This window comes from Pocillopora damicornis, chromosome 2 (assembly GCF_964200805.1).
Source record: "Pocillopora damicornis chromosome 2, jaPocDami1.2, whole genome shotgun sequence".
In the NCBI taxonomy this organism is placed as follows: domain Eukaryota; kingdom Metazoa; phylum Cnidaria; class Anthozoa; order Scleractinia; family Pocilloporidae; genus Pocillopora; species Pocillopora damicornis.
Window position 1 is genome coordinate 9,957,681 of NC_142671.1, and position 26,528 is coordinate 9,984,208.

The 26,528-nt window shown below is 36.5% G+C and overlaps 3 protein-coding genes and 1 long non-coding RNA gene across 9 annotated transcripts; 2 read left to right on the forward strand and 2 right to left on the reverse strand.

Moving 5' to 3' along the window:
• Positions 1-2,735: 2,735 nt before the first annotated feature.
• On the reverse strand, positions 2,736-11,904 carry LOC113670872 (uncharacterized). The gene is made up of 16 exons (XM_027187081.2): positions 11,689-11,904; positions 11,172-11,215; positions 10,403-10,466; positions 9,013-9,078; positions 8,495-8,659; positions 7,756-7,910; positions 7,551-7,624; positions 6,765-6,869; positions 6,181-6,248; positions 5,956-6,008; positions 5,755-5,807; positions 4,884-4,967; positions 4,468-4,561; positions 4,102-4,214; positions 3,545-3,604; positions 2,736-2,883 (listed from the first exon to the last, which is right to left on the reverse strand). Exons 1-16 carry the CDS (start codon positions 11,723-11,725, stop codon positions 2,775-2,777), a joined length of 1,344 nt encoding a protein of 447 aa, XP_027042882.2. The 5' UTR covers positions 11,726-11,904; the 3' UTR covers positions 2,736-2,774.
• Positions 11,905-11,909: 5 nt separating this feature from the next.
• LOC113670841 (GSK3-beta interaction protein) lies at positions 11,910-15,025 on the forward strand. The gene is made up of 2 exons (XM_027187027.2): positions 11,910-12,211; positions 13,540-15,025. The coding sequence occupies exons 1-2, from the start codon at positions 12,029-12,031 to the stop codon at positions 13,744-13,746; spliced, it is 390 nt and encodes a 129-aa protein (XP_027042828.2). The 5' UTR covers positions 11,910-12,028; the 3' UTR covers positions 13,747-15,025.
• A 549-nt stretch (positions 15,026-15,574) lies between these two features.
• LOC113670844 (uncharacterized) lies at positions 15,575-25,018 on the reverse strand. Of its 5 annotated transcripts, none has more exons than XR_016183398.1 (4): positions 24,892-25,018; positions 24,114-24,354; positions 23,468-23,517; positions 15,575-16,357 (listed from the first exon to the last, which is right to left on the reverse strand). It is a non-coding gene; the product is annotated as an uncharacterized LOC113670844 (long non-coding RNA). The 5 variants fall into 5 exon arrangements; XR_016183400.1 differs by lacking the exon at positions 15,575-16,357 and adding an exon at positions 20,411-20,481; XR_016183399.1 differs by lacking the exon at positions 24,892-25,018 and having other exon boundaries at positions 24,114-24,410.
• On the forward strand, positions 19,134-23,450 carry LOC113670842 (uncharacterized). 2 transcript variants are annotated; one of them, XM_089195372.1, is made up of 4 exons: positions 19,134-19,297; positions 20,792-20,913; positions 21,931-22,011; positions 22,603-23,450. In XM_089195372.1, exons 2-4 carry the CDS (start codon positions 20,795-20,797, stop codon positions 22,949-22,951), a joined length of 549 nt encoding a protein of 182 aa, XP_089051498.1. In that variant the 5' UTR covers positions 19,134-19,297; positions 20,792-20,794; the 3' UTR covers positions 22,952-23,450. The 2 variants fall into 2 exon arrangements, with proteins under 2 accessions (XP_089051498.1, XP_089051497.1); XM_089195371.1 differs by lacking the exon at positions 19,134-19,297 and adding an exon at positions 20,175-20,421.
• Positions 25,019-26,528: the final 1,510 nt, after the last annotated feature.

The following is a 26,528-nucleotide window of genomic DNA, read 5'->3' on the forward strand; positions in this document are numbered from 1 at the left end:
CATAAATACAAAAAGGATTTGAACCCCCTAAAAAATCAACTACAAAGATCACAGCAATGTGCACGTAAAATCGTTTTGCCTGACAGGAAATTAAAATTTTTACATCACTTGGACGCCACGCTCTACGATTGGACGAAAATCTTCCTTTTACCACATTTAGGATGCTGTGAGAACATCCGAAACGTTAATTAGCCGTGAGAGGGAGGGAAATGATCTATTAACAAGTTTTGTCCTGTTAAACTTTCCTTGCAACATCTCGAATGGCTTCTTACGCCGTTTCACCAATAGAAAATAAGGTCTGCTGCATAAGACAAATTTTAATCATGCGCGTGTCGTAGGTCAGTTATCAAGCTTGAGCTCAAGTGGCCAAGTTCAATTCAGTTTACAGAATGGCAAAATTGCTTATAAACGTATTTCCTAAAGGAAGGCGGCTGGTCCGTTTTCGAGTGAGTACTGAGCTGTTGCTACTCAGGGATAACCAGCGGGAAAGGAGATCTCTTTGTGTAGCATTATTGATTTAAACTTACTCGGATATAGATCAGAGTTTGAAAAGCTATGCATGCGATAACAAGTCCTCTTTCGGTTCTACACGACATTCTCTTAAGAAACTATCACTTTTTTTAATTGCTTCAGTTGTTTTTTTCCACATTTTTGAATCTTGATTTCGGCTCTGCAATGTTTTAAATTTAATTGTTTATCGTGGTTTACTTTAATGACTGATTCTTAAATTTAGTAAAATTATTGAGTCTTTTAGTAAGCAAAAAGGAAACTACACGTATCTTTGCATCGAGTAGATCAAAAACTCACACCAGTTATAGGAAGTTTAGCAAGTTAGTCGGCTAACAGGTGAAAACTGTTGGACATGACTTTTTACCAATATTCATTTTACAGTGCATTTACTGAAACTGGAGCCACCTAGGCAATGAAAAAAAATCAGAATGCAGAACTGAAATAAAAAGTTCCAATAGTTTCGGATGCAGCCAATCAAATATAAAGAACTAAACAGTGAAATTACAATTTGATTGTTCCCCGGTAATGGTCACTCTACTTCAATGACGGTTAAATGTCTAACTCTGACCGTTGTTTCTGAGATACTTCCGCATGCTTGGGGCTTTAAGAGTACGAATTGGAAGGATTGAATGCTGCCCTAAGTTACTTCTTGCTTGTTAGTTGATTTCTAGAGTAAATTAGCCAAAATTAGGGTAGAAGAGTGCTTTAATACGTAAAGTCAGCAAAGTACATGAACGCTTTGATTCTGTAGGATGTTTTGTTTGGATGGGCCCGGTTTCATGAAAGGCACGATGAGCAATTATTACTGCTTCCTCAAGAAAAGTTATATTCTAGTATTTAGGGAGAACGGTAAACTTACACACTGTTAGGACTATTTAATTTAAAGTAATTCTTGTAGTGATAGTCACATTATTTGTTTGCTGTTAGTCTTCATTTCTTTCCCAAACAGTCATAGACATGTGCGTGGTATGAAGTAGCTTAGAGGAGCTTGGTCAAAAAGATTCAATGAAACATTTCCCATTTTAGGGGTTACAGTTTGCTTTCCAATGTTCTTTCTCCCTTGGGTAACAGTATCTCAATGAAAAATTTCTCCTTCTCTCTACACGAGATAACAGTTAGCTTCGTTTGCAATCCTTCCCTTTACCTAGATAAAAGTTTCCTCCCAAATTCCTGAGTTCTAACACTTTCCTCTCCCTGGAGAAAAGTTTTTTCAATATTTTCATTCTCTTTGAGTCCCTTACCAATCAATCGTTCTCCCTCCTACAAAGATAAACGCGGTTAAATTCTTCATTTTCTTTGTAGTGCCGGTTTCCTCAGGCAATCCTTCCTTGTGACGGTCATTTTTACCGGATATCTCCCGTTTCGGTTCGTTTTTTATTTTCTAGGAGAACCTTTTCTTTTTTCTTTTCTTTACTAAACGCAAAAAATAGATACTGTAATGTGTTACGAAAACAATTAACTCCTTATCTCTCTAGAGATACTTCATGCCATCACAAGCATTGCCTATCTAGTAACAAAGTTTTTGGGTAATTCGTTAGAGTATACGCTGCAGAGCACTTACAGCTGTTCAAACAACCTGCCTAATTAAACTCATGTGACCAAGTTTTCCAAGTGTTTTTGTTTTCTTCTTCCTTTAATCGAAAAGCTCAGCGAGAGCATAGCTTACGAATTGAACTGAAACAAAAGCAAATACAGACTGAGAAAAAACTTATAATCATACGTTCACGGAGATTGTAATACATTGTTACAATAACGAATTATGCGTAAAGATGACACTTGAGAATTGGAAGCGCCTGCGATATTTACCCAGTTCACACTAAGGAAAAATGGCTGAAACGTGACAATTCTCACCTTTTTGTCACCTGCTTTCATTTCTTCTGGACTCGTCTGTTTTCTTTTCTTTTTTTTTCCAAATTTTAATTTATAGTAAGACTTGTGATAATACAGTTAATGGTTTGAACGGGTAGCAGGGTATGGGGCTAGGGGGTTGTGCGCATCGGATTGTGTGGTAAGACCAGATGAGTGAGATAGTCCTGAAGATTTAGGAACTGCTGTGGATGACAAGAACTGGCGTTTGCATAACTTGAGTGGAAGTCATTAATGAAGGAAGAAAGAGCCCGCACCAAGCAAAAGAGAACTCAAGTAGACATCTTAAAGCAATGGCAGCGATTTGGGACAATTTTACAGGATATGCTGAACATAAACAAGAAAGCTTATACGCAAAATACAAAGACTTGCAGAGTAAGACTTTATTACCGATATGATTAAAAATAAAATTCACTGAGGAGTCCGTCGCCTCTCGCCCTACTATTCTCCAGTTTTTCCCTCGTTACCAGGGCCTCTCCAGTAGGATTAGCACAATTCATTCGGTGCCTGAAAACAACAAATCACCCGCATTCACTCTTTGGCTAGGGTACTCCCGTTATTTGGATGAAAAACGGAAAAAAAAGTCTTAATTTATTATGCTTTGGTAGAGAAATAACAACGACCAAACAACGAACCAAGATTTGGTGATTAATAATGTATATTAAAAAATTACGCGCTTCTAGTGGCTGAAAACGAGTGCATTCTCATGTAACACGAATGTCAAGTTGTAACACAAGTGCAAATTACAAAGAGCGCGCGCACACTTTCAAAATTTCATCTGTCTTGACTCCCTGTGATCTTCTTTCGTGCACATTACTAACAAGTAATGACATGATTTCTCTTGCAATTTGGTGTAATTTTCAAAGATTGAAAATTGCAGTTGCCCGCCCCACGGGCTCGTGCAATTCTGTTGTCTTTGAAAAATTTCCTCGTGCTTACTAACACCAAATTGTACCCGAAATCATGTTATTACCTATACTAGGCAGGCGAGGCGACTCACTAACTAACCTGAACATTTTCAGAAAACTTACAAAGAGAGAAACGAATCCCTTTTAAGAACAGTTATCATTGATCCCTGCGACAAAGCTAAGTTCAACTTTCACTTTAATGGTTTAGCATTGCAGGAAATGTTCTCAAAAGTGTATTAAAACGTAGTTGCTGTTCTTACCAATGAAAATGCTGCTCACATGCGAGAGTATTAGGGAGCGCTTTTAGTCCAGTCCTAGACCTATGAAACAAGGGACATGCCTCTTAATATTAATAATATTAGTCTTTGTCGTTGTTTCTGCTGTCGCATGATTGTTTGTCTTTGTATTCTTTGTATTTGCTCTTTTCTCCTCTGTCTCTCAGGGCCGGTCACCATTTCTTGCATGAAGGGCGAGGGAGGGAGGGAGGGAGGGAGGGAGGGAGGGAGGGAGGGAGGGAGGGAGGGAGGGAGGGGAAAGAAGGGTTTGGATGATTTTGGTCTTGTCACGATCAAAGTCATCTAATCCCCCTTTAAGCCTCTTGTTATATTCTTATGATTCCTTCCTCATTGGCAGTTGATTGGCATTCAATTTTCTGTAATTCCGCCCTCTATACTCTGTTGGCTACGATTGATACCCCTCCACACCCCCTGAAAACCATGTGATCCACCCAAAATCCCCCCACAACCCCCCCCCCCTCCTTCATGATAAATAATAACTGGTCTTTCTGTAACAAAATTATTTTTAGGAAAATTCTTACCAGGTTGCGTTAATCATGGAGTAATGACTTGTAAACACTCTGTCGAGACACGAAGAACACATTAACAGCTGGGTGGCGTCCATCACCTCACAAGTCGATTTACAGCATTTAATCTGAAAATCAAATCATTTTGTTCATCAGAAACTGAAACACGCCAAGAAATTACACCACACTGGCTAGGGTAAAAAAACATCCTAACATTCCTAGTTTGTTTGTTTGTTTGGTTTTTCACTATTAACTCAAATATTAGTTATTAAAGCTTCAAACAATAAGATGGAATCGTAGTCACTATCACTATGACTAACACTGCACAATCAATAAAAATCGTAAAAAGGTCAATAACCGCAAAACTTCGTAACCTCCAACCTGTCTCTGAAGTTTGTAGGAGTAAAGTTTCATATGGCTGGGATACTCCATTAGATGTTCGATAAGATGTCCGCGGCCGTCGCATAAAATTAATCTGGAAAAGAAGATTTATATCTTAATAAAACACAGAAAATTCACCAAATTACCTGCCATTTTTTTCGTTTCGCTCTCTTTATGTACCACGTTGTGAAAGGCTGATCACTGGTTTTGTAATGATCATACTTCAAAGTGAATTGTTTATACACTAAAACAACAACTTACAGCAACAAAAACAAAAGAAAAAAATCACTCTCACAAAAAAAAAAGAAAAGGAATCAAGTATATAATTCTCTTAAAAATAATCAGTGAAAAATCAACAATCATCACTTGCTGGAAATTCGTGTAACTTGGTACCAATAGCTATTCTTTTCACTTACCCACACTCAAAACAGTATGCCAGGTTTGACCTCACGCCACAGTCACTACACTTTGCATCTTTGGATTCGCGAAGCATGTGACATCTGGTCGCAGAGAAAGGGATAGGAAATTGTTTCAGGAACACTGATACATTGATTCTACATTCTCAGAACTTTGACTCCAAACCTTCACCCCTAACCTTCACTCCTCAAACACCAAGGCTCCTCCTAGCATGGTTATGGTCACTTCCCGAAAGCAGCACATTCAGCTTGCTCCATGTTCTCATATGTCATAAGTGGCTAAGCGAGCTCTTAAAATAACTAGATACCGCATTCCCTCGAATAGAGGCATCCCACTAGCTTATTATCGTAGAAATCACTAGACTAGAAAATGGTCTGGTTGTTCCTGGGAAGTTAACGGCATTTACCAAGAGCGCGGCAATAGGAGAAAAATTAAACGATTAGAAAGCTGATGGAGGTAGATTTAACTGGAAGCGCCTTGAAGGAACTATTCTACTGTACTGATTCCGCTGTAGTACAAGCTTTTAAAAAATCAATTACGTGACAATAGTAACAGGTTTTCCTTGTGTTCCTACTACGTGAAAAACAGAGGGAGGAGAAGGAGAGGCGTTTTTTCGAGAGGAACGCTTGTTTAACATTATGGCCAAAGGGGACTTATCTGAGCGTGGGCGCTTATCTGAGCGTGGGCGCTTATCTGAGCGTGGGCGCTTATCTGAGCGTGGGTGCTTATCTGAGCGTGGGCGCTTATTCTAGGATTTAAAGTGCAATGCACAGTGTATATCAACCAAACTTTTGGTACTTTTTCTGGACATATTTTCCCTCTACAACCCTAGGACATGCAGTTGTTGTACAATTGCTGGTATGCTCTCACCTTTTGTAATACTCTTTCAATCGGCTGGAGTCATACGGCCCCTCTGAAGGTTTCTAAAAAATCAATAATGACACATCAAAGAGATTTTTTTCGAGAAAAAAATTATGCAGACGTTCTTAAAACCATTATTATTAGAAATGAAATCAAACCTGCATGAATAATAATGTTACAAATATTAAACAAGAATGGCTTTTAACATACCTGTAGAGTATCACTGCAACTGTATAAAAATTCATTTTGCTGCCTTGCAAATCCTAAATGGACAATTGGTGAAGACATTTTTAATGCTCAATGTATGTTAATAAATTTTACCATAAAATAAACAAAGATCTTCCCTATATTGTAAATACCTTTTAAACAAAATGGTTGGTGGCTTTAAAAGGAATGTACATATAATGCAAAGCATACAAACAAATTGTCACTCACCAACTGTTGAGCTGACAGTCTTCACTGTACAGTCTTGTGGGAGGTGACCAACCCGTCTGCATCTCCAACTGAAAACAATCAAAGCACCACATAGCTGATACACAGTAGCTCCTTGAAACTTAAAACAATTCTATAATCTTCAAGTTATTAAATTGAGTGGAATTTCATCACAGTGCTAGAAAAAAAAGACCCTATGAATATGGTTCTACTTTTGACATGGTGAAGCCATACATGTGAGGTTCAGCCTGGATCACCAACACCCCTGGGGACTGCGCTTAATAGCCAGCATAATCAAGAGTCCGAATAATTGAAAATATGATTATAAATGGTTATAGATAGTGGGACCAGAGAAGCAAGTCCAGATAATAAAAAAATTCTGGATAATTGAGGTTTCAGTGTACTTAGTTTTGGTCTGTGGCTATAAAATACGTGTACTAATGAAGTGTCATTTTAGATTCAAGTTGACTTGCAAGAATGGTGAGCCATCTGCAAGATTTCTAATGAAGAGGTGAGGGACTTCAAAGGTACAATGTAAATGCATATGCATGTGCTTGCTTCAAGCTTATTTGAGGTGAATGCCATACCACTTGTAGGTTGATAAGGTACTGATTTGTTCTTTGTATTTAAGCTTTGTTTTATCCCACATCTCTGGCTTATTTTCTGTATAAATGGTTTGATTCAGCTGCCTTCTGAACAAAATAAGACACAAAAAAATTGTATCAAATTCAGATACCAAATAGTAAATTATGTAATTTTCTTATTACCAAGAAATGGCAAAATATGTTTTTTGGTCTTGTTATAAGCATGGGACAAAAAAAAGGCAGATTCCATAAGGGAAATTAAACCTCAAGGGAACTCTGATTTTTTTCCTTTGTACCAGGAAATGGTTAAAAGAAAACTTTATCATTTTCATAAGCAAGACCAAAATTCACCATCTTTCTTATTCTAAACCTGCTTAGAAATGATTAGTTTCCATAATTGTCAATTGTATAGTGTGATTATCCTTCCAAGTGTAGTGTTAAACCACAATGTTATTGGTGATAGTGATTGTTGATTTGTTAAAAACCTGAATGGCTGAGTTGCCAACATCAGTGACAGTTACCTAAAAAAAAATCCCTTTGGAGGCTGCTTAGTCAGCTGGATAATCACACCACAGAAACAACAACCATTTGATTCACAAGTTAAATGTTAATTGTTCACTATTTTCATCCTCTTTACACACCTTCCAGTTGATAGAATAAATATCAATACTAATAACAAATTCAAAGACACAACACACACATTTTAACAAATTCAAAGACACAACACACAAATTTAAAGAGTCTAACAATGAAAGACATAAATTAAACTACAATTTATGCAAGACATACTTTTCCTCCTTTGCTCTTGTGTATCTACTTGATCTTTCACCGTATGTTTCCGAGGAAGTTTTAGATTTTGAGCTCTTAAAATAACAAGAAAAAAATGACAAAATAAGTTCTTTATAATAGAAAATAATACTCCAATTCATTTGCACAAATTTTTTTCAGAATTGTTTGTTAATTTGATAGATAATGATTTTTAAGAATCAAGTACTTTGATTTCCTTTTTGTTGGAATTCAGTCCAAAAAAGTCTGTTTCACCCTCATCGGAATCATCACTCTCATTGGTTGTAGATGAAGAATATCCATCCATCTGTGCATTTTTAGAATCATTGTCACCATCATCTGAGGAGCCACAGTCTTTGTATGCTATACAACAAGAAAAAAAAGGATTCTACTGTAATGCCAGGGTTTTCTGGTTGGGGACATAACATGTGTGATTTGATTTAACAAATGACCCAGGAACATACAAAGTTACCCTCAGCTGGTTAGACCCAGGAGTAAGGTCTCCTTAGTTGTAAAATGTTATCACCAATGTTAAAAAAAGGTAAAAGCAGATGATTACCTCAAGTGCCTGACCTTTCACAGCTCATACCTGAGTTAAAGATCAGATACCTTTCCTTTTCAAGAATTGAAAATTTGATCACAGAACTTTAGCCCTCTCATTTCAATTCCAAATAATGAAAATAAATTTAAATTAAAGATTGTTCAATATGGGGAAATCAAAATATAGATCATAGAATTATGAGCGGATGAGAAAATTAATTGCTGATTGCTCAGAATTCATAAATTTCTTCTTTTCTTCTTAGATTTCAGCTGATGAATCCCATGGCATTCATTTTTCATATTAATAATACATTTTCTCAAATGGCACCAACCAAAGGAGGTAACAAGAGATCTGCAAGTTAAAACCAAACATAACAGAAACTTTCATTTTTTGTAAGAGATTTTACCCAACAGTGCTGGTGGAATGGTAAGTGGTTCATCTAAAGTCAAAGGAAGAGATCCTTTGATTGACTTTGACACAGAGGGATAAGGATGTTCTTCATCCCCTTCTCCATTCTTTTGCTTCCTTCTTTTCCTCCTTCTTCTTCTTGCTGGTGATTGCCTCTTCTTACCTGAGAGCCAAAAAAAAAATTAACAAGTTGTCCTAAAAGCACAGGCAGATTCAGAGAGTCTTTTCTACTCCACATATTATTAAAAACTTTGTAGAAAGATCTATTAAATATAATTCAACAAAATAAAAAAAAATTGGTTTCACAGAACCTTTTTTGAGGAAACACATGAAGATAAAAATTTAAGGGTGATTTTAATTAAGACACTATCATTTTGCTATCTAAAAGTCAGTAACTGCCTTTAACTTAGCAGCATTTCATATTTTCTGGACAGAAAGCAACAAATACCATCATCAACTATCTCTCCACTGTAGAAGAACTTAATGCACTGTCTGCCTTGGACAAACAAATAGTACCTTCAATTTTGGAGCTTTTAGAGGCATTTGTAATAAGAGTTCCAAACACTGCACCTTCGTCAGATCCTACAATGAATTATAGGAACACTTTTAATAACTCAATGTATAAAAGAATCCAGATGTTTCCTATAAAAATTTTATTTTAACAGACTACAGACATTAGAAACACATACTTACATCATTTCACAGATACTGTGGAATTATATTTGATCATTCAAAGTTCAACTAGCACTTTGTTATTTTTTTTATATTTGTGTCACTTGCATCATACTTGCACCGCAGTTATTTCCATTCAACTTGAAATTATAATTGATAAAATTTTGACAAAACAGCAAATCTAAAATTTGCATTTTTCATGCATAACCACTGATTCATTAATGCAAACTTCTAAATAAAAAAAATAATCAATCCAGCCCCACTCAAAAGAATATTGAGAAAAAGAAAAAATCATGCAATCATTAGAATATCACACAGCAATTGACTGAAAAGCTCCAAAGAAAAATGTGCAGTCAGACCATTTGAATCTCTCTGCAAAGAATTTTGCTCACACAGAACATTTACATGCCTTTATTGTATTATTAAACCAAAATTATCTTCTTTGTTTGCAGTTTGGCACTTCTTTCAATGCACAAAACATTTTCTCCTTTGTGTATTTCAATATGTCTGCTCCAGCACTACCCCACTTCGGCATTTGTTATACCTCACAACCATAATTTTACCTGCCTGAGCAACGACATGTGATTGGTTTGAGAATTTCGGACAACTTTCGATTGGCCAATATTTTGACAATACCATCAATTTATAAACTTGAAATGTGCTAATAACACATGGTGCTCAAGTAAGCTAAAGGTCATTGTTGGGCTTGGCCTTAGTTGGCTTCAGAAAGGCGTTGTAGCTGATCAAAGCCTTAATCATTGAGCGTAACTTTTGCTGATTTCAAAGCATAAAGATGGCGACAGAAGTTAAATCACTGCCTGTGAATATTGAGATTGATCCAATTGAAATGAAAACTGAAGAGGTCAAGAATGTTCACTTTTTTTCACAGAATATACCCTTCTCATAATAGTGTAAATTACCTAACATGCATAGTTTTTCATAAGGCAAAGCCTACATCTCACCTTGTTTCAAGAAATATAGAGGTCAATATATAGTGATATGTCATAGGTATACATGACAAAGAATTATTTGAACAGTAGTTTAAAACATTTGAGCAACTGCACTCCTGATTCAAGAAAAATTTGAGCAGCAGCTCAAATCATCTCTATCACCAAATAGAGGCTTCCCAAAAGGGTATATTGTCACCAAATATACATAATGCCTTCCCATGGGAGGGGGTTAGGGTTAAGGAGTCACATGGACATAGCTTAGTAGCTCTACTCTAAACACTCACCAAATCTTTCAGAAACATTCTTTAGTTCATTCTTGTTTACTTGGCCTGTAGCAATTTTGTAAGCCTATAGAGGTTAAAAAGACAAGCTTATTAACTGAAGGTTACTGACAATAATCAGACCCTCTTCCAAACACAGGCTGGTATAAAAGAAATGTTACATTTATGTATTCTGATCATACAGGTGAGGGTGATCTTAAGAAAGACAGATGTTTTGACAACCTCAAGTCATCATCAGAGTTGACAAATTAATAAATAGATTACATGTCACTGTGCTGCATCTGTTTGGTAAAAGATTACTGATGACATCAAAATGTAGTAAAAACAAAACTAATATTGCACACAGGGTGCAGCTGAGAGTGTCACGAATGTTCTTACCACATCTTGACATCTGCTGTGCTCTATTACTGTACAGAGCCACAGCAACATGGAATTGATTTGTTTTATACATGTATGATAAGGAAAGAAAAATGTTGTCACTTTTGAGGTCACCTATTTATCTGTCTTCCAATAGATCAGCTTATCGTATCAGTTCACTATGACAATGACTTCTGCTAAGAGTATCACAATGATAGCCATACTGCCAACAACAATCTTTCTCAGGACTAACATCACCTGAGCGATTAGACTACATGGTGTTAATACCAAGATCAAACCCTCTTTTTAGTATATTTAATTGTTACATATGTGAAAATTCAATGAGTGAGAGGTTTAATTTCAAATTTATAATTATAAGTGAGTGGTGCAAAGGAATTTCTACTATTCCACATACCTGTAAATTTCCAAGAAATTTGTCAAGCTTGAAACCTTTTGCATCTGTATTGCACATATAAAAGAAAAAAAAACAGATTAGGTCGCTTTTTTTGGAACATTCAGATTTCATGGAAAAATGTTCGTTGTAGACATTGGCAAAAGAGGAAGCTTACACTATTGAAAACGACAGAATATGATACAGTTCATATAATTACATATATTAAAAATTATTAGTAAATTTAGAGGTGTATTCGAGTGCAAATTCTCTCAAGACCCTCAACAAAGCAATGCCCTTAAAAAAGCGTCGTTTTGGAGTCAATTTCCCCGTGGAATTTCGCGCCTAGTGGGTTTTTTCCTTTCGCCAGTCGTCTTGTTCGAAACCTGCTATCTTAGGCTTTGTGCAACGTAACTTAAGGAAAAAGTGTTGTAGTCAAGAAATTTTCTAATACTTTCTTACGCTCGTGCCGCACTCAATCTTGGTTTTTCTCTCTTAACAATAATCTGGTATTTTTCAGAGGAAGTAGAAAAATACTCACACATATATGCCGGTGTCTTGTTATTGAAAGAATTCATTTTCAGGAAGTTAACAAAAATTTTCAAGAAGAAATGTAGATATTCTGTATCAACAGTGCATAATCTTACAGGCGCAGTAAACCGACACGCATGATAGTTTATGAAATACTGCTGGCAAGAGTGCTTTGTATTGCTGTCCTTTATTATTAATCTCTAAAATGTCCTCCTCAGTCCTCCTCCCGTCAGTTCATTTCCTCTTCGGCTGTTTTCCATCACTATTTTCTGTTCCCGTGCAGATCAGAAGGATATCCAAAGGTTGTTATATTAAACTGAGAACTGCACTCTCTGCGTTTCGCTCTGAAAATGGATGACGAGGAAATAGACTTTAAGGTGGAAGCGGAGATGGTGATAGCTGACATAGGATTCGCAGTGGAAGAGATGAGCATCTCCAACAAATTACCCTCTTCCCGCGAATATGTTTACTTGAATATTTTGACTAAAGAGCACAGAAGTATTTGCGTCGAACTAAGTGTATTAGGATTTCGGGTGAGTACGTTCACCGTTTACCTGGTTTGCATTACCTGAAGTTGATATTGGAATTTGTGGTAGTTGTAGTGATTAAATCAGATTAACCAAGTGCGACCAGACGTTGGAATCACTCGCGATCGGGGAATAATGTAATCAGCGAACATACCGAAGCTTCCGTGGTGTTGCTAGGGATATTCCTAGGTCATGAAAGATGGTCACTGAGAAAGTAATCAGATGATCAAATTCAGCGGCGTTTAGGGTCGTTTTAACGACCTCTGGTTTATTTAGTTTTATTATTAATGACTTCAAAAGTTGTCATGTTTCTTCTTTATTTTGAAAAAAAAAAAAGTAAGACCGAGTCTCAAGAAACTGTAAAAAAAATCAAACCACTTTATCGTTATAAAGTGATTTTCCACATTTGAAATCTAGCAGATAGTTCTTAAATTCAGGAGTGCGTCAAGTTTTTCATTTCGAGCTGTCATACGTATTTCATCTTCTTCAGGCTGATAATGAAGTTAATTCCTTACGGTGTTATAAAATAAACTATTAATGTCAATAGACTGAAAACAAGCGATGGACCCAGCTGAAAGAGCAAAAAAGGTTTCTTGATATAGGCAAAGAAAAGGTTATAATAAAAATTAATGTTATCTAGGAATGCGTTCGTGAAAAAATAACTCCTAGACTAACAAAAATTTGAAGAGAGCTTCCTCTCCTGGGAGGGTTCTACATGTATAATTTATTGAATTTTGTTTGAAACACAGCCCAAAATTTGCATGTTAAAAAAGAAAAGAAGAAAGTGTCAATTGCAGTGTTGAAATTTTTTTCCACAGCCATGTTAAATTTCTAGAAAACACTCATACCCCTTCCATGGGTGTTCCAGAAATTTTAGGGTTTTAGGCAGTATACATACTTAAGATCATTTCCACTGACCCTCCACAATTAAATCCAAGAGTTAAAACAGGTGCAATGTTTATAAAGTTTTAGTTAAATGACAATATGTTTTGAAATTTATTTTTGAGTTTTATTCAGTTCAGTGATTATCTGAACAAATCATTGTATTGTTGGAGGTGAACAATCCTTCGTCCAAATGCAAAGCCATCCAAACATTTTTGTTGTTGAAATTAGAAGATCCTCGCAGCTAAGAACACTACTGAAACTAGTAGTTGTAAGTAGGACCTGAAAAAAATTTCAGGCCCGTACGAGATTTGAACCCATGACCTCTGCGATACCGGTGCAGCGCTCTACCAATTGAGCTAACAAGCCAACTGGGAGCTGGTCAATGAATTGGGTACAAATAAACATCCGAGTGAATGATGTTGTTTCTATTTCAATTTGCTTTATTGCAGATTGTTGGCGAAAAATTTGACGACAATCAAGAAAACAGTAATTCCAAATACTATGAAACAATCTATGCCTTGTTAGACTCCACGAGTCCAGGATATACAAAGTCATTTGGTGAAGCATTGGTCAGGAAGCTGTCATCACTACAAAGTCCTAATAGTGAAGATTTAGAAATACCTGATGAGTATGCTGATGAAGCTGCATGTTCATAATGACGTAGCATTGAGACTACAGGAGTGTACAGTGTGTTTGTGAAACATTTTCTACTTCATAATTTTTAAAATTACTCTTTTTACCCTTTCAAAAGGCAACCTTCTTGAGCTAAAGAAATAGTTTAGTTCTTTGTCAGCTAGAAATTTCTAGAATTCATAAACATTAAAGATTACATACCCTTTTATGGTATGCAGTATGTTATATAAAGAGACTCACAATAGTTTACATACAAGAAATTGTTATTACTGTGGAACTCAGGAAAGCACAAACATTTTGATTCTGTAGTGCCAGTTGTACTACCAGAAAGTTATTACTAACTAAATGTTGTTTGAGGTTTTGTATTCTCACTCCTAATTAGTTATTTGAAATGCAGCTAACATTTCATGAATATTTCTTTGTTTGTGGTATTCAGAGTTTCACAGTAAACCAGGGAACATCACTTGGAGAGCAGATAAACATTGCCACCTTCTACAAACATTGTAAATGATAACATTGGACTTTTTAATTAACCTTTGTAAACTTTTTATTAGCTCATAAATCTGTTGTAGAAAAGTAATTTAAAATCAAAATCATACCATATTTAATATATTGTGGCTTGTTATTTAGTAACTGGTAAGTGACAATTGTAAAGATCAAGCCTGTCTGAGATATAATTTAATAATATAATATTCCTGTTGGTGGTATGCGGATGATATGGATCAGGACAAAGTAACAGTAAAGAACAATATATTTAAGCATTGTCATCTTTTCCTCATTTTTATATTCTTGAATATTTGATTATTTAAGTCTTTATTGTTCTTTCTTTTTTCTTAAAGATCTTTGTTTTGCTAAGTTATTAATTAGGTGAATTATAATTTATTACCAGTATAAGCAAGGTTTTAAATTTCAAATGTATGTTTGTTGAAAATTGAAGTGATGAGCATCAGTCCATAAATTTGTTCCAAATGGTATCTCTCATCTGGTCAATTTATTTGATGACTGTTGATTAGATTTTTTTTATGACTTGTTTTGAAGTGGGAGTGATTAGTTTTGTTGTGAGAGACAGAGGCTTAGAATTGGAATCTTCAGACACATCACACATTGTAAACAAGGATAATTAAGTGATATACATTTTAGCAACTGGCTTTATCTGGTAGCAAAAGAAAATTGGGGGACACAAAAACAATTACACACTAAAGAAATTTAACTATCACCAAAATAATCATGCAGGGCCACATTACTGTATTCATCAGCATGAAAAGCTGCAATAAAGATACTTTGGTCCTCCAGTTGTTTTAACTTGCCAAAAATGCAGTTAAATGTAATTAAAACAGGGTGCCAGTCTTTATTTTTAGACTCTAGACTCTTCCAATGGATTAACCATTTCAAAGACCACTTTGTTGTGTGGTTAAGTACTTTTAGTCTGTGAACAACCTTAGAAGAGCCCTAAAAGGACTTTGGTGAAGTGGCTGGGAGGGGCTCTCCTCCCCGCTCCTTCTCCCTTAAATTTCTCTTTCTTCGTATTTTCCTTCACTCCATCATCAACCAAAAAGCCTGCTTTCAGGCTATTTTTAGTATTTTGAGCTCATTGGATGCTTCAATAGGAAATTATCTTCAGACATTTAATTTCCAGTTCAGTGTAATGAAAAATTGAACTTTTTTAAAACTGTGCACCTCTTGAGAGTGAATTCTTCCCAAAGTCAGTCCAAACTGGAGACTTGATTAATACATAGAGACTCTTAACTACCCTCCCAAAATTTGAGGAAAAACCTTTCACAACCCTTACTTACCTTCAAAAAGATTGCCAATCAATTAATTTCCATTTTAAAAAGAACCCACAGATGCAAAAGCTGTTGACTTCTTTTTTTAAATTCTCAAGTGGTATGCTTACAAAATTATTTGCTCTTTGATCTACATATCATAAAATCACATCTTGTGAATTTAAATTGTACATCAAATTTTAAATTATAACAATTACTATTTATGATTGTAAATAATTAATTATAAATTATAACATGGCATATGTTATGCAGTACCGTACAAATTATTTTGTGCTAGCTACTGTTAAATAATTAAGTATTCTTGCTGACCTTTTAACCTTTTTATTCTCATAGACACTGGCAGGATTTTCAACCAATAGATAGCTACCTTAAGTAATTAAGATTACAAAAATCAAGAAATAACACTAAACTTAGGCTCACTACATGAGTTGAAACTTTTTTTATACTTAAATATCTATCAACCAGAACTTGGCATTTTGCACAATAAAATAATGGAAGAAAAAAACACCAAAATTATTTTAGAGAGCTCAATATCAATTAGTTATAATTAGTCTGTGCCACTCTAACTGATTAAAATTCAATCCTTAACTGAGAAAGGTCTTTAGAGAAAACTGATTGTCCTTTTATATTGCAGATGCATTACATTAATTTTTAGCTGTTGTGCTAGACTGAGACAACTCAATGTACTATGCATTTTCATTTTTCATTGCTATCAAACCTCACAAGGAACTTATCATACGTCTGAGATTAAGGTTAAGTGTAGTTCCATGACAAAAGTGCTACAAAATACTTTTTTTTAAGCCCTAAGTGAAGGATCCTTCTCACTGGGGAAACACCAGGCCAAAGACCCCTGAAAGACACAAAATATACAACAGTTCATCAATTAACAGTATGACCAGGGAACATCACTTGGAGAGCAGATAAACATTGCCACCTTCTACAAACATTGTAAATGATAACATTGGACTTTTTAATTAACCTTTGTAAACTTTTTATTAGCTCATAAATCTGTTGTAGAAAAGTAATTTAAAATCAAAATCATACCATATTTAATATATTGTGGCTTGTTATTTAGTAACTGGTAAGTGACAATTGTAAAGATCAAGCCTGTCTGAGATATAATTTAATAATATAATATTCCTGTTGGTGGTATGCGGATGATATGGATCAGGACAAAGTAACAGTAAAGAACAATATATTTAAGCATTGTCATCTTTTCCTCATTTTTATATTCTTGAATATTTGATTATTTAAGTCTTTATTGTTCTTTCTTTTTTCTTAAAGATCTTTGTTTTGCTAAGTTATTAATTAGGTGAATTATAATTTATTACCAGTACAAGCAAGTTTTTTGTATAACCTTGTATAATGAAAAATGATAAAAAATTCTATGACAAACTAGTTAAAAGGTTTTTTTTTTTACATTTTAGTCACTATCTGAATTTAAGTTAGGGAAAACTAGTTATGCACTTTAACCTTTGCAGGTGCTATTTCATTCTAATATACCTACGTTTTCATTCAATGAAAACATGTTCAGGTATACTTCTGGGCCCAGTTGCTTGAAGGGTGAATAATGCACTAGTCAGTGGAAAGCCCCGCACCCCCATACCCGGGGAATAGCGGGGCATTAGACCAGGCGTCCCAACTAAATGAAGCAAATTCCCCGCTATGCGGGGCAATTTCTTATGTCAAAACCTCATTTTTGTACTCCGCCCCTGGGGCAATACTTGAAAAATCCCAAATACACAACGTTGACCAAAATTAATTTATTTCAAGAATTGTGCCTCAAATTTAACTCTTACAAAAACTTTTTCAATGTCTTCATAAAATAGATGAAACAATCATGGCTTCCTCTACTCCTCTTGGTAAGACATAGTTCTGTAAACTTTTCTCTGGACGTGTAAATGACTAAACTGGAACATGGTGATTCAAGCAACGCATCAACACAAAACAAGTTAAAGAGATCATACGCTTTCCCAGTGTTATTTGCAGGCCTATTCAAAAGCGAAATCGGCTAAACTTCAGAATACCCCGCAACTCATTTACATGTGTCGGGAGGCTTTGAAGATCGAGGCATAACACAATAGACGCTATTCTTATTCAATGACATGTAAATGAGTTGCGGGGTATTCTGAAGTTGCTCCGCGAAATCCCCGCCAAAGCCCCGCTAGCCCCGCTAACGGTCCCCAGTCGCTGTTATTTGTGTCTAATGTTGTCGAACACCCCGCACACTGGGGCAAAGATGACCACTAAAAACCGCTAAAATCCCCCGCTAATGACCCGCATTCCCCGGGTATGGGGTGCGGGGCTTTCCACTGACTAGTGCATAATGCTATCCCACAGATAAATCGCTATATATCTAGAGTGGATAATTGATAACAAAATGAATAGCGTTATCCACTGGATAGAGATTTATCCAGTGGATAGCGTTATCTGACCTTCACACAATTGGGGCCTGGCCAATAAGGGATAGTTTTCTATCATGTATTACATAACAATTATTATTACCACAGGATATGGTGTTCATTTTTGACAGTGAGAATGAAGGCCTCAGTTTGAAAATTCCGTGCTGACCAAGGAGTGACTGCCCCGCTTATTCCCCTGGTAGGGGATGCGAAGACCGTGACCTCCAGCTAATTCCCCGCCTACCGGGGAACCAAAATGGAGTGTACCTGAGGTGAAAGTCCCCGTAATCTCCCGCGAAGGCCCGAATGGGGGGGTGCGGGGGTTACAAATGACTGGTGCATTATCTCACGAGAACGTTTAGAGCGTGAACTTTCCTTACCTGGCTCGCTTTCAAGCAACATAATTCGAGGACCGACCCTTTCCGAAAACGATCGACATCTTTGTATGTGAGATAAACGTATAAGGCGCGATTCTTGCCCAAACTTTCTTCGCAAAACACCGCATTTTTGTCATGAAGAGCAAGCTACATGTCGCGATCTCGTCCCCAGTTTCCACGATCTACGCATGGAACGCCTTGGACCATGACCCCCCTTTTGGCGATCAATTACGGCTTGCATTTTATGAATTGGGCTTTAACAAAAGCCCGAATAAAAAGACTCGCAGTTTTGATATATAGGTCAGTGAATGTAGTTTGGAGATAAGATCTTCATAATTAGCGACCATGGATCGAACCCGGAAGCAATGTTTGATACTTACGTATGCGAAATATTTTAACAAGAATATACTTGAAGCCCTGATTTTTTTCAGGCTTCTTCTTTCCAATTGCTTAAATTGGAAAATTTACTGCGATGATCACATTTCACTTTCATCTACAACCGCAGTACAAATATGAATTATTTCATATAAACTTCACATCATTTCACTGCACGGGAAGATATGAAGTCAATAAATTGACCTCGCTCCCAATGTGTGGTTTCATAGCTCAGTTGGTAGAGCATCGCACCGGTATCGCGGAGGTCACGGGTTCGAATCCCGTTAAAGCCCTGATTTTTTTCAGGTTTCTTCTTTCCAATTGCTTAAATTGGAAAATTTACTGCGATGATCACATTTCACTTTAATATACTCTTTGTTAAGGGTATCGAACAAAAGAACAGCCTTTTTTTTTATTAGATCAATTGTCAATTACTTTAATTTGTGTGCGTAGTTACGATCGTAATTACAATGTTTATCTTTTCCCTATTGGTTTGTAATCGGATCTTTTAGCGTCACCACGCGCATATAAAAGCTAAATTAGCGTCCCTAAAGCCAGAGTTTCGCAAGATTTCGCCTCGAACAGCAATAACTTCGTTCTTTCGTTCCAAACCTTTGGCACAAGCGGGACCGATATGTGAGTGATTTTGTTAGTTTTGTTTCAATATGTTTAAGTTTAGTTTTTCACCTTGGGCGATAGCGCACATATGTACTGTGTTGTACAACAGTACAACTAATTATCTTGAAATCAAAGGAGTATTTTGAAATAAATAGACGCTCACACGGTAACGCCCACATTTTAATCTTTGGGCTGTTAATCAGCCGCAAATGGTCATCGAGTAGCCGATCTTTGAATCTCGAGTAGTTTTAATTTAGCCTTTTATGATTTGTTTATGTTAATGCACGTTGATTGTTGTTATTTTAATCGCGTTATCGACATAAGCACGTAAAGCGTTTCTTTGATGCCTTTCGCACCAATTCAATTAGATTCATGCATTCGTTATAATATTATTGTAATTTCAGTTTACGATCGTGATCGTGACTGTGATCTAAATAAACACCGTTGATAGTCATCTTGGTTTTCGTGGTTTCACTACGACCGGTAAAATAGTCCCCACATCAGCGACAGTTAGAAAACACGCATAGCGACACCCCTCGAAGTTTCCTCTTTCGTCGCAAGCGTCACACTCTTATTTACAGTTGAGCAAGGCTGTAAGAAAATCCGCTTTCACAAACATTAAGTCATCCAATAATTTAGTTGTTACGAACCAAAGGTTGGTGAAGACGGATACTCTCTCCAATCAAGAGTGAAAACAGTCAAGTGGACCTTATGTATAGTATCACAGTGCGTGATTTCTTCGTTTACTTTAATTGATCGGTTTCATGCAAAACTAATATAAAAACTGAAGCCATAAAGGAACTCAGCAAATATTAAGCCTCTCATAATCATGACAGTAATGGTAGTGTTGAAAGTCTTTATTTGAGAACTTGGCTCCGTGCCCAGTGATGTGTGCGAGTTCCCTTCAAAGGTCCTTTCTGCCACAGATTTTGCCCAATATAGTTTGTTCTGAGACTGAAATAAACTCAGGGTATAATTCACCCATGGGTATGGACAATTTGGAAACTATTAAATTAAATGTGAAACTCAGAGAACCATTAACACTTGAAATATTTCTGACTTAATTGTCTATTATGTGAAAAAGAAAACCAATCAGATACAAGATAGCTAAAGTGCAACCTGTAACGTCACTCTCTTTTATGGTTAGTAGCTTCTTCTTGTAGTTTGATCCCCCGTCTAACTGGTTGAAGAATAATAAACACCTGATGAACATTCCAGAAATAATTCTTAGTGTTCAGTTTTCTGTCAAGTTGCACAGTAAAATTAAACAGGGTTACTTAGACAATCAAAGCAGAAGCATGCAATTGACAATTGTATTCTGTAGAGATCAAACTGAAAGTGTTCACGAATGGAAGTGAATGGCTAATATATTTCTGATTCCCATGTTTACTAGTCTAAGAAAAAAACCATGTTGACTCTGTAATACATGTATATTGTTTTCCTTAATAATATGAAATTGTTTTAATTTTCCAAGTGGTTTTGATTATTTCAATTGTAATTTTTGTCTCTCAGAATATGAAGCCAAATGCTATAATTGTGTTCTTGGTATTGGCAATGCTAACCAGTCAGGCATTTTCCTGGTGGAGTTCATCCAGAAGACGACCAACTACAGTCCCCACAAGCTCTGGGTCAAGGTTTGTGGAAATATCAACCTTACCATAAACAGTAATGATGATGATGACAATAATAATATTTACTTATTTCTGCCATAATTATAAACAATGTTTTGGCATGTTGATGTTACATGTATGCTCAGTAGAATTTCCCCAAAATGTGAAATGTGAATCTTTGAATGTCAATCAAGTCAATTTTGATATGAAAATCTCCTAAATCTTACGTCAGAAGATTTCCCATTACTTAATTTGTACTTGAGTATTAATATAAATCCACAGCCCCCAGTGAACTCTTTGGTGGAGTTTAACAGGCCTGTCAAAAAGCTGGCATTTAGCACAACTCAAAATGACAAAATTAAATTCTAAAGGTGAATGACCAAATTTGCTTATGATAAGTTGGGAGAATTAAGTTATATTGAGTTATTGTGGCATTTCTTGAACCCATATTAGGTGAGTCGCACTGCTTTCTAGTACTTTCCAGCTCTTGTACTCAACCATTATTTTTAGGTTAGAAACACCATAATTTTAGCTTTGAGCAACAATTACTCAAAAACAAGCTACCACTTTTTATAACTTGCCACAAAATAACTAACTAAAGCATAATAACATACAACTTTCTGTGCAGTTAAAAGAAAGAAGAGAAGTGGTAGGAGTAGATTCAAAGCCTCCTTAAATTTTCAAAAGTCCAAGTGGCTCTTAATCCACTCCTATCAATTGTGCAGAAAGTTGTATGTTATTATGCTAATGATTTCCCAGCAATAAAAAATGGGGAGTCACTGAGCCCTTTGTTAAGGTATTGCCACTTCAAGCTGAGATAAGGGGTGTTTATAACCAATTAAAGTGTTTCTATGGTAACCTATTATGTCAAAAAAGTTTCATAACTTGTTCACCTTTGGTAATTGGGCATTTCTTTGATACCATTATAAAAGTTTACTTGCTTAGGCTTGTTCATAATTATTGAAAAATAACAAAGTTATCATATGATAATCAGGAGTCCTTTAAGCAAGTGTCATTCTGCTGCATTAATTTATGATTTAGTCCTGCAGGGGGGCCGAGTCGCAACCCAAATGCTGTAGTGTGCACCTCATACAGAAGCAGTAATTACATCACATGTAAAAAGTAGGTGATCTGTAGTTATTAGTTACATGACTTGTATATCCAATGTTTGCATCACACATGTTGACAGTTATTACAAGTAACCCCATTGAATTTTAAAACTGCACATGTACAAGAGGCCAAAAAAATTAATTTCATTTCACAAGTAAACTTGCAACTTCTATTGGCAAGTTGTGATTAGTAGGTTTCACTCAGGAATTCATTTGGAAGTTGGAATGACTGGTTTTGTGCAATCAAAATATACAGTATCTCACAGGAGATTTCTGCTCATGCAGTGGCTTTTATTTGAATAGACATGCATACATGTATTGTTTATCACAGGTTATCTGTTGTGTGCACACAAAAAATATTGAGTGCACAATGGCCATATTTGCACGGTGTCACAATGTATTAATAGAAAATTGCCCAATTGTAACTGTAAGAGGATGTGACAGATGTCACAATTCGACACCTGTGTGAGTTATTTGTAACTGCACCATCAAAGCCAGTGAGAACAGAGAAAGTGAACACAATGCATGACGAGGTATACCAGGATGTGAGTCAAGGACTGATTATTTAAAAATTCAAAAGCTTCATCACCTCTTTCTTAAACAGGGGTGGAAGTTCGGAGACCTGTACTACACAACCACCCACAGAGACAAGAGATGACCGAGAAGGAGGACCCACCCCTCGCGGAGAGTACCTTATTGGCGAAAGGTACACACACTCAATGGGAATTGACTGGTACAATCTGTACCCCAAGAAAGAGGACAACTCTGGTTACTATGGCTACAGACAACGCACTCAAAAAGGGCGCAATACCATGGGCCTGCATCCTGGAACATACAGCTTAGGCTGTGTTACAGTCAAGGAAACTTGCTGGCAGAAGATTCGCCGCGTCATTGAGAGTGGGAGCATGCAGTACCGTGGTTCAGGATACAGTGGATTTTTGTATGTGAAATAAATGAGCAATCTGCTGGCTGTTAAATTAGGACAAGCAGTGTAAGCAAAAGGCATATCTAAGGTAGATGTAATGCATTAACTCTATTATGATTAGGTATTAAGTATTAGGTGTGGTGTTAAGGTTGTTTAGTACATACCTGGTTGTTGATGTTATTTTGACAGCAATTTTAGCTAAGATTTATCAGCATTTCCTCTACAATTTTGTTGCATGAGGGTAAGAAATATGCAATGTCCCAAAAAGATCTGTTGTGAAGGACTTCAGAGGGAAACCTTGTTGTGCTTTATGAGTCCGATGGCATGCAATCTGCTGCGATTGCAGCAAATTTAGATGAATCACAGACTGTGTAAATGTAGCAAAAGTTGCTGTCAGTTTAAGGAAGGGATTCAAAATTGAAGCCTTTAAGGTAGTATGTAAACAGCTTTTTAGAAAATAATTGGCCTTGAAGTGTAAAAATGCATAAAAGAATAAACTATTAAAGCAAGAGCATTTTGAATCATGACCATGATTTCTTCTTACCTTCTTGCCTCTTGTCTTCAGTTCGGCAATAGATTACATCATGAATAACACTGGCTCAGGAGAGAAAGAGAACTGATTTGTGTGATGTGTTTAATTTGATCCTTTACTTTTCCATAAAAACCATGGAAAACAGGAATAAATTTTTGCCCCTTTTCAAGAGGATTTTGCCTTTTCATGCAAGGAGGACCAAACAAAATCAGTGTAACAGTCATATACAATACAATACAATAGCTTTACTAACCACTCCTAAAATATCAAAAACAAATTACTGTTCATGAACCTGATCACCAGCTGAGAACCCACAAGCAAGACTGTTTTCTCTTGTCTATACTTTTCTCAGCATATTAACATGACTGTATTGCTAGGGGCCTAATCAGCCTCATCAACCCGAGTTGCAATACTTACTTACTTACTTGCTTACTTGCTTACTTGCTTACTTGCTTACTTGCTTACTTGCTTACTTGCTTACTTGCTTACTTGCTTACTTGCTTACTTGCTTACTTACTTTACTTACTTACTTACTTACTTACTTACTTACTTACTTACTTTACTTACTTACTTACTTTACTTACTTACTTACTTTACTTACTTACTTACTTACTTACTTACTTACTTACTTACTTTACTTACTTACTTACTTACTTACTTATTAGCCAATATTAAGTTTCTTTGAAGACAAGTAATCTTATGATTAAGCAGAACAAACTCCATTGATTGGAACTGCCTTTGATACACAGTCATTGTGCTAATATAACTTGGCAATTTTCCTTTTCTACTTATTACATCTCCTTTGTTACTGGGCAACATTCTTTGACAAATGTGGTGTGTGTGCAGTTATAGGACTGTCCTCTTTCCACCAAACCCAGAGCCACAATAACTCCTTTTCACTGTAATAACGCAAAAGCACATGAGGATAAAACTGATTTTCGTTTAAATGTTGAGTTCAATAAATTTATTTCCAAAAGCTTTTGTAAATCTTCTGCGTAAACTGACAACAGGAAATTCTGGACCACAACTGTCTTGTGCTAGACTTGTTCTCTGGCTTCATCTCCAGTTCCTGTTTTGTAAACTAAGAAATGGCGTCTGGGCTTTGAATTTCATTTTTGCCAATTCTCTGACTGAGGGCGCTAGTTCTACAGTGTGCATCTCGAACATGGACCGTAAGAGTGAAAAATAAATCCTAAATGTATTTACTATTGGGTTGTTCAGAAAACAATTCACACCCCTGCGACGGATAGGATTCTGGAAATTCTCGCAGGAGGGGGGAGGGGGTGTCAAAAGACTCTGGAAATCCAGGCGGGAGGGGGGTTGAACTTGAAAAAGTCTTCTACAGGGGTCATTTCGACCGAACTTTTAGTTCGGTAACACTTCAGCCCTCTCAGACCCTGAAAATAGTTGAAATATTTTGTTCACATATTTCTCACCTGACATAAATGATAATCTAAGTTCCTTCGCAGGTCCTTTCATAGCAGAAAACGCGAACAACAAGCTACTAAAGAACGAGCCATCGCAACGTTGTTGCAACGAGGAAGTTGAAACGCGTGACACATTTCTACTCGTACCCAGACCCGCGCGCCACCGTTTTGTAATTTCACGTAACCCCGTTGAAATCTCGGTTGTTTGGTGTAAGGATACTGATAAAGAAAAGAAAAACAACTGATTTTCTTTCACACTTTCACACTTTGTATTTTTTAGGTTTTTTTTTCATCTAGGTCTACAATTATCAGCCTAGTCTGCCTACTTCTCGGCTTTTGAAACTTCAGCCAGATTCCCCTCTAAGTCGTAAAAAGAGGAACGTCAAATTCTAGCTTTGTAACAAGGTTTGAGAAACGTAAACAGAACGATTTTTTTTGCGCTAAATAATTACTCTCAAGTTTGCTTTGTCCCCTTCCGAGACCTCTGTAGCCGCAGTAGCTTCTGCTTTAACAGTTGCCTATTACTTACGGTCACAGTTTATTAAGTTTTTACCTTTACGAGAAAAAAGTGAACATTTAACGACAAAGACGAGTTCATTTGCAAATATATGGTGCAACAAACATGTACATAGTGTAACAATAAAAAAAGTCCCTTATTTTTTACCACTATGTTCCCAATATCTTTGTGGGTACGAAATTACCTTGAGAATTTGTGCAATTTTGTACTGTTAAACAACTTTGGATCTTAACTCTTAAACAAAACAACACTTTCATTAGTGAATAACTGCAGCCAAGATACTCTTTCTTGCTGTGCTCGCGCTGGCTCACAAAATTATGGTGTAAAATTATTTCTGACGCAAACTTAGAAAGGTATCGATCTTTAAAATTCATAAACTGGACATCTCTGCATCAAGTTCATAACCCCTGAACAAAAACGTTACACATTTACTAGCAAATAACTGTAGCTGACGCCAGCCCAGGGGCGGTGGTGGATCCGGCCCTATCACCCCCTAGCCAGAAAATAGTGCGCGCTCGATTTCAGCCCGGGGGGTGACGTGCACCTCCCAAACGGTCACGTGCAGGGCGAGGACAGCGACGCGATGACACGGCCTCTACACCCCCGGCGAGGTCAGCGAAGCGACGGTTAACCCTCCCAATTTTTGGGGGGGGGGGTGGTGGTGAAAGTTTACCGCTTTGAGCCCACAAGGTAAAGCGGTGAATTTGGCCGCCATGTTAATGACGTCACCATTTCTCGTAATTTTGTTGGCGGCTATCTTGAAAAGTGGGCTCGACCAGGCTAATTTGGAACACTATGTACTACTATGTGATCATTTAAAATCCAAGAGTGATGAGGTGATGAAAAATGTGATTCAAATCATTTTTAGTTTTGAATCAATGAGCTGTATTTTTCTAGATACTTCCTTGACAGTGGCAATAGGGTGTTGCATATAAATTAATTTCTTGCAGATTGTAGCTGGAACTAATCTCAATAAATAAATTAACAGTGTAGTTAAATTAGCTGATTCAGAAGCATTATTCTCTGAAACAGTGATGGTCATGCACTGGGAGGAGACATTTTTAAAGAAAATCAATAAATGTCAGACAAATAAGTGAGCATCCATTAAGGCCTAGGTGCTACAGAGTGT

What these genes read in the sequence shown, in the direction of transcription:
- LOC113670841 (XM_027187027.2), top strand. Translation starts at nt 12,029, where the DNA reads ATGGATGACGAGGAAATAGACTTTAAGGTGGAAGCGGAGATGGTGATA. An exon ending in TAAGTGTATTAGGATTTCGG is followed by an intron (nt 12,212 to 13,539) that starts GTGAGTACGTTC and finishes GCTTTATTGCAG; the next exon opens with ATTGTTGGCGAAAAATTTGA.
- LOC113670842 (XM_089195371.1), top strand. An exon ending in CCCACAAGCTCTGGGTCAAG is followed by an intron (nt 20,914 to 21,930) that starts GTTTGTGGAAAT and finishes TTTATGATTTAG; the next exon opens with TCCTGCAGGGGGGCCGAGTC. An exon ending in AATTACATCACATGTAAAAA is followed by an intron (nt 22,012 to 22,602) that starts GTAGGTGATCTG and finishes TTTCTTAAACAG; the next exon opens with GGGTGGAAGTTCGGAGACCT.
- LOC113670872 (XM_027187081.2), bottom strand. Translation starts at nt 11,725, where the DNA reads ATGAATTCTTTCAATAACAAGACACCGGCATATATGT. An exon ending in ACAAGAGCAAAGGAGGAAAA is followed by an intron (nt 6,870 to 7,550) that starts GTATGTCTTGCA and finishes TATTTTGTTCAG; the next exon opens with AAGGCAGCTGAATCAAACCA. An exon ending in CCTACAAACTTCAGAGACAG is followed by an intron (nt 4,215 to 4,467) that starts GTTGGAGGTTAC and finishes TTTGATTTTCAG; the next exon opens with ATTAAATGCTGTAAATCGAC.